Here is a 12,467-nt window from a genome sequence, read left to right on the forward strand (position 1 = left end):
GTGATTTCAAATTTCAAACCCTCAAGCCGTTTGTGATTTTTGTTTTCATGACCGTATTGCTCTCAACAAATTACAAAATGTATACCAGTAAAGGATTTCAACTTGGATATTTCATTCATTAAAAGCCAATTTGTGATTGAAGCACTCCCTTATTTTACTGAGTGAATTTGCTTCATAGATATCCTGATATATTCAGTTAAAATCAAAGAGGAAAGGTGAATTGTATGTGGCTGTATTTCTAAAACATAAACATAATACAGACAGCTTTTTTCTGATCTGAATGAAGAAAAGCGCATCATGAGGAGCAGGGAGGAGACATAGGGGAGTATTAATGTGATAAAGGGGCATGACCCATTAAAAAAACTCCAGGCCCGACTATAACACAGTGACACGCACTCTCGCTGTAATTTTACCATAAAGGAGTCAACCATTCCCCGGATGTAAATTTATTGGGGAGGCTGTAACATTTTATAGCCGGTACTCTGTAGTGGATGTGACCACATTTGTTCAGAGCTGTAGAAATTATGATCCCAGACATACTGCTGAGGAGCTTCCAGCCTCGCTGAAATTATTTTCATCACTGCTGAAAATTGCAATTAATGGCTAATTGCAAGCTGTAAAGCAGCAGAAGGTTTTCTGCGTGATAAAGACACGAGTGTGTTTTTGCTACAATTCTTGGAACTTATTAGGAGTTTATACGGAGCCGTGCGTGCACAGCCTGTCGCTGTGATTTTAAGAGAAAAGCGAAAAGTGAGTGAAAGTATCTCTATCTGTGATTTAAACAGTGGTGACAAATATTAAGAGCGTCTCCCGTGCAGAAACAGATGGCATCCAGTTTGCTATATAATCCCCTCTGAGTCACTATCAGAGCATGTGGCCTTTATCAGTCTAGACTACTTTATCGCTTAGCTTATTTACAGATCAACAAATCAATTTGGTGTGAAAAACAAAAAAGAACACAAAAAGAAAGCAGAAAATCAACGACATAAAAGTCCCCGTTTTCATTTCTTGGTGTGAAGTTATTTACTCGACTTGTTTCCCCGCAGACCCAAGCGCTGCCTTTTCATTGGTAATGAGCAAAAACAGAAATCCTACAGAGGCATCCCACAGCAGAGGGAGCTTAATTAAGAAATAATTGACTTATATTTTCAATTAATGGGGTTGTTTGAAGTCTGCCTCTGACAAACCATACCTTTAGAAAGCAGGCACCTTGCGCGCATGTTGGTTGAAATGTGGAAAAGATGTTTTTCAGAGACTGGGGAGAAAAAAACTATGAAATAAAGGGCTTGAAATTGGAAATCTAACGCGATTTGAGATGCTAAGAGAGAACGTCTCACTTGTGATGCCTGATAGACTGGATGAGAGAATGCGATACTCCCTCTGCATATGTGTGTGTGTTTTTAAAGATGATTCCAGGTATAATTTACAGAATTATGGGAAAAAAAATCATCATGACAAATTTATGTTTATTACATTCCAGCCATTAATTCAGGCTTGGCATGTGCGCACCCACGCACTCCACTTCAAACATGTAATCTCCCTCCTACGGATTCTGCGGAGAATGCAGAAATTTACAGATCACGCAGATCTGTTGTGACATCTAATATGAGTGGCGTTTAGCTGTTAGCACTGAGCATTCCTCCACCTCCACTCCAATAGAAACTCCACTTAGCTGTGGCCCAGGAGCAGAGGAACGTTTGAAATTCTAGCGATGTACGCGTGAAAGGGAATAGAAATGATGCCTAATGTATATGAATGGAAGCCATGGCGTTCAGGTATTTCACACTGCATGCCCTGACAGAGGCTAAAGTGAATAAGTCGTCAACTCGCATTGAAATTCATATTGTATCTCTGGCTGGGGCTGAGCCCATTTTCTCCACTGCGCTCTCGCCATGAGCCATACAATAGTCAGGGAGACATCTAATGAGGCAGGAGAAAAAATATTAAGAGCAAAATCCTTAAACTCAGGAGTTGGCATACTCAATGACCACACTCTAAATTCAATGAGAAAATCTTTTTTTTTTTTTTTTTTTTTTTTTGTTAGGAGCTTGAGGCCGGTGGGAGGGAGAGAACAAAACGCGGGGAGAAGAAAAGATTGAGTGAGTGACTGAGATGGGCTGTGACAATGTCAGCTTTGGTCTGGTCAGCCCGCACAGATGATGAGTGAATATGAGGGAAGCTGGAAGAAGAAAGGCAGGAGGGGAGAGCCAGAGCACAAAACCAGAGCAGGAGGGGGCTGCCAAGTGGATAAGAATATTGTAAAAAGAGTGAAAATCTGTGTAGGACAGCCACTCTGCTTGCTACTACAGAGTATCAGGTGCTCTGGGAAACACCTTCTTTCTTGACTTGGTGGGTCAGCAGTGCAGTCCAGCTCGTGTACAAAGCAGATACCCAGATTTTGCCTTTGAGCCACTGGCTCTGCTGCTTCATGCAGCTTGACCTTTGGGTCTTCTCCATAACCTTGCCCCACTCACCATCTGCTTGCCATTCTCAGTACCGGGGGTTTTTTTAGCTATGAGAATTTTCTGTACTTCAGTTAATGGCCTTCAATTTATTCCCTCTGTAAGTGCTATTGAAGCCAGAGAGTGTTGAAGTTTTCATTTCAGCAACACATTAAAGCAGCCGGCTCGCGCCTTGTGCTAATCAGTGAGCGATCACCTGCAGTGTTTAGCCGGAGTTCCTGGGTTTTTGGTAGCACTCAGTAGAAAAACCTCTTCATAACCTTCCTCCATTTAAACTTTGACCTGAGAGCGCCCTCCTTTCAAAGTCAAGACAACCTGCGCATGCTCATTTTGTGGCATCATTGCATTTTCTGTCCCTGGGATTTTTTTTGTGCAATTATGCTGAGCGTCTCCTTCGCCCTTCTGACTTCCACTCTTCCTCTTCCACTTGTTTATTTGTACACTCTGCTGCGTAACATGTCCTTTTTAATAGTCCCTGTTTTCAAACTGAGCTGTGCTGTAATTAAATGTCGCTAGGCCATTACAATCACAGGCTTTGAAAGCACAACATACACGTGCACACAAACATGCTAAAAATCTGCAGCAGATACTGTAAATTTAATCTCCACTTGACACCAAGTCATGCATTTTATCAAACAGCTGCTTGTTGGCAAAGATCAACTTCTGATTTTCCGAGCTTCCCTAATTAGACGTAATCACAAACAGGATCCACACATATGAAAACAATTTGAGCGCCTGCTTGTTTTGATGTCTATCATATTGTTTTAAATGGTTTCAAATAAGTAGCATTTGTGATTTTATGGCCGGTTCTGCTATCACTGTTTGTCTTCCATTAGAAGAAACACAGGGAGCAGCTGCTTGGATCGTCTTTGGCTACATACTGTCCCCTAGTGGTGAGGCGCTGCATTGTCAGTCCTTATGCTGCACCTGGTTGTTTAACACAACTTATTAAAGATGCCAAGTAACTGGATGGAGGCCAGCTTCCACATTTGAATCAACTAAATGTTTTGTTGGGAGATTATAAAATGAAGTAAACTAAATTTGCTTAACAATTTAAGAACTCAGAAACTACCTGAAGTTAAGTTTGAATGCAATTAAAGACAGTTAAGAACACTGAATGAGTTTTATGATTTTAACACACAAAGTCTGAATTCTTCTTCCTCAAAAGAACCAGACTCAACAAACATGCTAATGTTTTTCATTTAAGATGTTAATGCTATTAAAAAAAACTAGCAATTGTTGATCTCAGTAAAGTTTTCCATTTCAAAAATAAAAATTTGCCACTGGAAACAAACAAAAGTTGTTTGTCCAACAAATTTCACCCACCAGCTGCTCCACAGATAAAACCCTACTGACAAATGCGTCATGCATCTGCGCCTCCTTGTGAGTGCATGGCATGGCAGTAGTGCCCAATCATACTGATTGTTAATAAAACATGAGTGAAAGTACAAGTTTTGCTTTTAATATGCATGCCCTGAAAAACACATTTGTAGCAATATTAATTTGCACAACACTGACGTTCAGTTGTGCCACCCATGGCAGCAAGAGCTGCATTCAAGGAGTTGTGATAACTGCTAATGAGCCTTTTACATCACTGTGGAGAAATTGTGGCCCACTCTTCTCTGCAGAATTGTTTTAATTCAGTCACACTAAAATGTTTCAAGCATGAACAGCCTGTTTAAGGTCATTCCAGAGCATCTCAATCGGAATCAAGTCCAGACTTTGACCCGGTCACTCAAAGACGTCAAGTTTGACTTTTTGAGACTTTCAGAGAAGGACTTGCTGTTGTGTTTTGGATCATTGTCCTACTGCATAACCCAAGTGCCCTTAAGCTTCAGGGCATGAGCTGATATCCAGATATTCTTTTTCAGGATTTTCTGGTAGCCAGCACAATTCATGGTTTCATCAATTACAGCAACTCGTCCAGGGCCTGAAGCAGCAAAGCAGACCGAGACCACCATGCTTGACTGGTGGTATGAAGTTCAACTGACTTTCATCAGTCCACAGAATATTTTCCCAAAGATTTCAGTGATCATCAAGATGTTTTTCTTTTCTTTTTAGTGGATTTTGGCTTGGAACTCTTCCCATGGACACAATTTCTTATTGTTGAATCATGAGCTCTGACCTTAACTGAGGCAAGTGGAGGTCTTTAGATGTTGTTCTAAGTTCTTCCTCCTGTGTGAGTCATTCATCACTCTTAGAGTAATTTCAATAGGATGGCCACTCCTGGGAAGGTTCTCCATTGGGCTTCACTGGAGTCAACAAAGCCTTAGAAATGGCTTTGTAATCCTTTCCAGACTGTAACATGTCATTGACTTTGTTTTATCAGTTGTTTCTTTAGATTGTGGCACGATGTGTTGCTTTATGAGCCTGCTTCACTTTGTGCAAGTTCTATTAAGGTTCTATTAAAGTCATTTCTTGATTCAGCAGGTCTGAAAGTTATCAGGCCTGGGTGTGACTAGTGAAACTTAACTTAGCTTTCCAAAAAAATTGGGTTATTTATCTTGCCTAATATGTTTGTTTGTTTTTTAATTATCTGAAATATGTTAGTTGTTCAAAAATGTTATGCTGTTCAAAAAAAATCAAAAACAAAATAAATCAAGAAGGAGACATATACATTTTAACAGCACTATAATTCGAATTGTGAGCCATAGTTTTTGTTGATACTGCAATATTCCTTTAGACAACAAAAACAGGAAAACGAAAATCATTAGTGCAATAAAAGCAAAAATAAACTTTATTATTCTGATGCGTTTCCTGTTGTTGTTGACTTGTGAACAATCTGCAGAAATTACCATTTGCACCAGACTAGCACCAGACTAACGAGAAGAATTTCTGTTTTTGAAGGTAGAAATGCATGATCTTTAAGCTAGAATTTTATAGAATATTGTAATTAGTCGACCAAGAAAACTAAAGATGCTAGCCCGTTAATATTAGTAAAGTCAATAAAAACGCTCAAAAGTAGAGAAAAACTCAAAAACTGTATTGAATTGAAATCAGTTGATATTTTAAGTTTAATGTGCTTTTTCTTTCTTACAGTGTGCATGTCAAAAGATGTCTCCTACCTAAAATCTCCCGCTTCGGATTTGAATAAATAATGTTATTGGATGATAATAAGACTTCCAGTCTTTTAAAGCTAATTGCTACAAAAAAGTGTTGCTCTCATTAGATTAGATCTACAAAAGGCATAGAAGTTAAAGATGAAACATTATGCATGCAAATAACATTCTAAGCAAGACTGGAGTTTTAGGGAGTGAGATAAGAGCACCCATATAAAGGTTTGGGCACCCCTATAGTTCTGAGCTTAATGAACTTTTAAGAGGTTGTGGCTTGTTCACATTCATTCATAATAAAGGTCAGATAACGCACATTTTAAAGCTTTATAAACACTCCTTAAACCTTGCTCAAGTAATCAGCAGAGATTGGCTCCTCCACGCAGCTGCACGGCACTTGGAAAATTAGAGTAATTGATGCCCCCAAAGCAGGAGAAGGCTGCAAGAAGACAGTAGGAAGATGGATGTTTCCTCAGTTAGAAGTGTAATTAAGAAATGTTAGTTAACAGGAACGGTGGAGGCCAGGCTGCGGTCAGGAAGACCTGGAAAACTTTGAGAAAATTGCTCATAGAATCGCTAGAGAGGCAAATCAAAAGCGCAGTCTGAGTGCAAAAGACCTTCAGGAAGATTTAGAGTGGTGCCACTGCATTCTGCTGTGTTCAAACAACAACTGTAAATCCCCCCAAACAAGAACTGAAAGACTCTTAGCCGCTACAGAAAGCACCTTCATGCTGTGATCCTTGCCAAAGGGCATGCTGCTAAGCGCTGACCCATCTTTGCTGTGGGCCATTTTTCCTTTTTTATGTTGAAATTGTGGAATATGCAAATTAAAGAAAAGCAATTTGCGTGAAATATTAAAACAAATGTATCCTCTTTAACTCGGTGCCTTTTAGAAATCAGGACATCTTTATTGGCCATTCAGAGTCATTTTGACGAGCACTACTGCCCAAACTTCTGCACGGCGCTGCACGCAGAGAGAAAAGCAGGCCATGCGAGTGCAGCAGAGGACCTGCGCTGCCTGTCTGAACTAGCTCTGAGTTATTCATAAGGTCGCTCACTGATGTTGGATGATGAGTTCTGGCTCGCAGTCAGTGTTCTAGTTCATCTCAAAGGTTTTGGATGGGGTTGAAGTCAGGTCTCTGTGCGGGCCAGTTCTACACAACTCAAGTATTTCTTTATATGGCTGTTTTTGTTGGTTGGAAAAAAGGGAAATGTAACAATTTCTTGACTGAAAGAACTCTTGAGTTCCGTTTGACGTCTTCTATTTGGTGGATCTGTCCTTAGAAAATGTTCCCCTGGAGTCAGATACTTTTTCTGTGTTTTACACGCTATTAGTAGAAACGCTGTTATAGGAAAGTTGATGGACCAACACTTACTCAGCTGATGTCTCCACTGGCATTACTGATAATAGCTTCAGGATGGGAAGATGAGCATTCTCAAATCACATAAAATACAGTACCGCCCCTCATTTCTTTATATTTTGATATATATATATATATACACATATGGCGTCCTACACAGTCTCCATTAGTCCAGCGTTCATCTTTTAACAAGTTCTTTAACTATAAAGAAAGCTCCAAGTAAGATTTCCCCTCCAATGTCCTTCATGGCACACTGAAAGTCACAGTAACAGCTCCCTCTCCTGGTCATACCATGAAATTACTTGTCACATGGATAACTACCACAATCAGTGTAACGGTGTTTATGGTGGTTCTTTTTTTTCAGTAATTTTTGCTCAGCATATCAAATTCTCCTCTTGTGTGCTACATCTCATTTAAGGTTCAATCCCCAGCTCCTCGCTGATATCTTCTTTTTTTTCTTTTTTTGGGTGGGGGAGATGTGCCGCATCCTTGATTGCAGACTACACAAGTTTCAAAGCATACGCCTTGGGTAATACAAGAAATTAGTTTTATTTTTAATACAGGGGGGAAAAAAAGAAGAAGATCAAAGCAATCAATGTTGGCATCCACACAATCTCCCCTCCACACACACACAGACACACACACCTAAAAACGCCGCTCTGGTTTTGGTTGCCAGCTCAAAAAGTGGGGTTTAAGAAGCTCTTAAGAGGCCAGAAGGAGGAGCAGGAGAGTCTGGCTCGATGTGAGGAGAGGCAGTCGGGGGGGAACAACAGATGTTCACAAGACACAGGTATACATTTTTTATTTGTTGAGTCAGGATGTTTGTGTTTGTAGGTCTACTTGTCATCATTTCCTCATGTTTTGGTCCATGTTCTGCATGCCAACATTTCTGCTTTCATTCATAATAGTTTATCCAAACGTCTCCTCGCTTCCTGCCCCGTCCGTTGTCCTTAGCATCACTGGCATTGCAGCATTTCTGCTTCAAATTGTCATAAAACAACTCAGATCCAGATCTTTTGTTCTTCCCTTTCTATTGTGCATTTCTTTAAGATGATTCATACTGTGTTCTTGTTCTCCCAAAACATCTTTTTTAAAACCCATTCGCTATCCTGATGAGTAGTAGGAAATGTAAGGTCTTATGAGGAGTTACAATAAGGCAATAACACTCTGAGATTTCATTTATACTCACTGAAAAAGCACAAAAAAGGGTCAAGTCTGGCTCCTCAAGGTCACACTGTGACATTTCAAGTATGGTGAATCAGATAAATAGCAGGCTTTAATGCTGACAAGTACGTCTTAACTGGCCTCTGCGACTGCACTCTTTAATCTGCCACATTTTTCTTTCCACTCTTCAATTTGACAAACAGGATTTGAAGTGAAGCCACCCACACAGTAAACAGCCAAGAGTGAGCTGCAAGTGGATGAGGCAGGTATTTACCACTCTGTGTGTTTACACATCATGCAATCTCTAACAACAGCAGCAGCACCAGCAGCAGCTGGTAGTCCGCTCTTCGTCTTCTAGCGTGGAAATGTCACCGGAGGTGAATGACAGAGGGCTTGTTTGCTTGGAAGCCAGCAGATATAGCTAGAAGTAGCTGTAAATGATAGCCCGTCCTCCCTGAAAATGGCAACCGTGGCTGCTCGGCTTTATTTGGCCATATAAGCCGCTACTTCCTTTTCCAAACTCTGGGCAAAGCGGTGGTTGAGGAAGAGCAGCTGCCCGTGAGGAAGCAGGCGACTGAGCAGGACGTCGATCCGGTCGCTCTTCAGCAGGACCTGGAGAGAAAAATGCCACAAGTGATGACCCCGAGCAGGCTTCTCGATTAATCAAGAGATGCTTAAAAGCTGGTAATAAAAATGCGCGCTGCTGCAATCTAGTTTCATTACTGCTGAATTTTGGTTTATTGATATTTTTCATAGCACGTAATGAGAGGCTGCTCTTGCGAGTCTGGATACCAGTGTTCGACAATCATCTTTCTTTGGGGAGGTAAACTGTTTAAGTTAATGGATTGCAGTCTGATGATGCCTTAGGACGCATATAGACACAAACACTCGCTACAGTGTCTGAATACAAATGCATTTTACAGCAGCCGGAAGGTGCATGAGTCACAGTGATCTACTGTATGTTTGTGGTAAAGAAAATATGTTTATGCAATTATTCCTGTCAGAAAAAAAGAAAAATTGGAGAAATGAAATAAAATAATACATTTTATCAACAGCTGGTCAGTGACTCATGGCTTCACTAGGTTTGTACAAGTCAAAAGGCCCAAGAGGTCTTTGAAGTTTCACTGTTGAGAATAACTTCAAAGCTAATGACATTTCTCAGTGTTCTTCACACACTTATCACTGAAGCAGCCATCAGAGATAACACTTCTTTAATCTATGAAAGCCTTAAACAGTATATAAAAGAAGGCATTAACAAACGTGATGTTGCACTTCAGCTTGTGACATCCCCATTTTTAGCATTTTAGCTGACACCAAGATTAGCCAGAAGCAACTATATTTTGATCAGAGCGCTAAGCTATCAGCAGGTTTATCGCACAGACGCTGAAAGTAAGTGCTGTGAAACACATAAACACATAAAACACCAGAACTTCATTCATCAAAACTGAAAGAAAGACTTCTTGCATGGTCTGTCAGCACAATCAGTGACACACGGCCCCATATTACTTGTCAGATAATTGAACTGATGACACTCAAAAAGGCATCAATACCAGAGTTCTCGTTCAGTGACGTGAATTAACTGAGATGAAGCTCATTAAACTGCTGCTGGCTACAACCCCGCAGGCAGGCATCCATTTCTCAATCAAAGGGACAATACTCCTGATAATACAAAGTTTAAAGCCTAATGCAATTTAAATGGGTTTTACATATGAAAATTCATATATCATACCGCACCAGACCATAGCCATTTATAAATTACGGTAACTGGAACTGGCAAGTTTGAACTATAGTAATATTGGGCACTTATTATAACTCTGTCATATTTATGAAATCTAAACTGTATTTGTGAAAATAGATCCTGAATACTCCAGACCAGGTCCAAAGACACAGACACAGCAAACCTTCTGGCAATGGCACATATTGATGTGTCATCCTGAAGGAGTTGGAGTACCTGTGCAACCTCTGTAGGGTCCTGGTACCAGAAAACAATCAGAAAAGATGAGGAAGGAAAAAAATGTCAGGGGCCTCGACCTGTAAAACCTGTTTTGGGGGTTGTCTCATTGTTGCCCCTCTAGTGCACCTACTCTTAATTTCAAAGCAACTTAAACTTATTTACAACCTACTGCTACTTAGCTGACCAGCTCGGTATCCCAGAAGCTTAACTGACTTGATGTTGCTGATTAAAAAGTGTTCCTTTCATTTTTTTGAGCAGTAGAATGTGTGTCCACGGCTCACCTCGCTCCCTTGCCCCAGCATGTGCAGGTGCTCCAGGCAGTGGCGGGTCAGGTTGCGCAGTGTTCCCTCAGCCAGCAGCAGGTTCTCGTGGGGCTCACAGACGAGCGTGAAGCCCAGACTCTGAACCCCCAGCCACAGAGCGCTCGTCTCCTCGGAGAAGGGGTCTCCGGCTCTGAGCCGCACCACACCGCAGTCAGCGTCCTGCAGAGCCAGATTCTCTTCGCCCGGCATCGTCTCCACTATCAGCCGACCCGAGGCTTCCCGGGACAGAGAGACAGCACTCCGGACTTGTCTGAGACACAAAAAGTGTTTTGCCATTAGTTAGGATGCTTTCATAGTCACAATAACAGTGGGGCTCATTTTATTTTGAGCTATTTAACCAGTTTTACTGATAACATTAGAACAACCATTGTCTTTGACAGTAGTAATCACTAGTTACAGGCTGGAACAGGAGAAAAACAAAACACACACACACAATGATTCATGAGTCACTGAAAAAGAATATTCTTGTCTGGCATTTTACATAGTGTGTTCCCATCAAAATAGCAGGATGCTTTATATGAGAAAACAAAGAGATGATTGATGGTGAAAGAACTGCTATTATGAGTTATCAACAAGAATAAATCCTAAAAAAAATAAAATAAAATAAACCCATAGACAATGCTGTGCAAAGATTTAATCACTAGAAATAAAGCCAGGGTGCTATTTTCAGTATTTTTTTAAATTACCTTCATACAAATAGCAGTAAAAAAAAAAAAAAATTGCTCGAAAGCCAAAATGGCTCTAGGTACTCTTCTGTGAAGTTTTTTTCTTGGCAGGAAAATTCAGTTTTTTTAAAGCATTGAGACTGAGGCCATCTCAGTGTCTGGCAGACCATCTGTATCACAAGTAGTCCTGTGTTCTTGAGTCTAAACATAGCTCCTGTGCTCATCGCTGGATAGCTGTTGGATAGATCTTCATGGCACTGCATGACGGATATGAACAGAGCATTCAAAGAGCCTTTTGAACAATACTGTATATGACAAACATCAACAGGCAATGCAGGGACACGAACAGACGCCACTCAACAGAACACACAGGCTGCATGTCTTTATCTGGACAGGTGTTAGTTCCAAAACAAGAAAAGAAAACGCACCTCAGCTATCAGAGCTGACTGAGACATTTATTCAGGAGAAAAAAACATTTTTTTCTCCTGTAGTCTCTGCATGAACTGCTGAATCCTGTTGTAAACACGAGGGAATAGTGTACATCAGATGCATCCACAAAGCAGAATCAGAAGACTACCACAACAGGTCCACTGTGCAGGCCTGGGGCACTCTCTCTGGTGGAAAATGAATGAAGCTCAAGTAATGGGACAGAGCCTGGGCCTGTCAACTCATTTCCACTATGTTACTGTAACGCAAAAACGCAGAAAGGTGGTTAACTGAATGCAATTCTGTCTGCTGTCATCATCTCTTTACTCCTATAGGCAAAATTACACAAAAAGAGCTTAATTAAAGTGTCCACTTCTGTCCCAATCTGTGGATGTCCAGAAAAAATAATGACTTCGAATAATGATTTATTTTAAACTGTTAACCACAAACACCCACCTGGCGACTGCGGCCACCTTCTCCTTCTGCAGAAGCCTTCTTTCCTCCGGGCTGAGCTCTCGGTGCCGCTCGGACAGGACTCCGTCATCTGGACCGAAAACCCGGGAGTACAGAACACGGCTCTCCCCGGCAGACAGAGCACTCACCGGGCACACGGTGTGGATGAGGAAACACCGAACCATGTTGTCGTACTAGGGGAGAAAAAGTTATCCAAACAGAGCTTTTTACTTTATTTCTTCTGAATCGTTGTTTACACTGCTGGTTTTAAGCACTTCCGCGTTGGTCAGCTGACCAGTCTCGTGCACTGTTGCTTTTCATAAATATAACCACCAGAGGTCGCTCGCAGTCAGCGACTCCCACATATGCTCCCACCAGTGTTATTCAGAGCCATACAATATCTTTGAAGACTTGTTTGTTTGTTCGTTTACACTTACAAATGATTGTTTTTAAACGGCAGCATGGAGCTGTGTGGTGGCTGTGTGTAAAATCAGAATGGTTTAGCCAAAATAACATTGCTTTAGCTGACAGTCTATAGTACACTGATCATAGACAATATTGTCAGGAGAAATTTGGTACTTTGCAGATTTTAATCCAAAATTCTGA

The 12,467-nt window shown here is 41.0% G+C and overlaps 1 protein-coding gene across 1 annotated transcript; it reads right to left on the bottom strand.

The window, feature by feature from the left end:
* Positions 1-7,427: 7,427 nt before the first annotated feature.
* Positions 7,428-12,148, bottom strand: ap5s1 (adaptor related protein complex 5 subunit sigma 1). The gene is made up of 3 exons (XM_063498697.1): positions 11,865-12,148; positions 10,276-10,567; positions 7,428-8,652 (listed from the first exon to the last, which is right to left on the bottom strand). The coding sequence occupies exons 1-3, from the start codon at positions 12,044-12,046 to the stop codon at positions 8,524-8,526; spliced, it is 603 nt and encodes a 200-aa protein (XP_063354767.1). The 5' UTR covers positions 12,047-12,148; the 3' UTR covers positions 7,428-8,523.
* Between the last annotated feature and the right edge of the window lie 319 nt (positions 12,149-12,467).

The sequence above is a fragment of the Pelmatolapia mariae genome, linkage group LG16_19, assembly GCF_036321145.2.
Source record: "Pelmatolapia mariae isolate MD_Pm_ZW linkage group LG16_19, Pm_UMD_F_2, whole genome shotgun sequence".
Classification (NCBI taxonomy): Eukaryota; Metazoa; Chordata; class Actinopteri; order Cichliformes; family Cichlidae; genus Pelmatolapia; species Pelmatolapia mariae.

Bases quoted from the DNA above. Each gene is read 5' to 3' on its own strand.
- ap5s1 (XM_063498697.1), bottom strand. From the start codon at position 12,046: ATGGTTCGGTGTTTCCTCATCCACACCGTGTGCCCGGTGAGTGCTCTG. The intron at 10,568-11,864 runs GTGGGTGTTTGT...TTTGTGTCTCAG, and splicing joins AAGGTGGCCGCAGTCGCCAG to ACAAGTCCGGAGTGCTGTCT. The intron at 8,653-10,275 runs GTGAGCCGTGGA...TTTTCTCTCCAG, and splicing joins TGCTGGGGCAAGGGAGCGAG to GTCCTGCTGAAGAGCGACCG.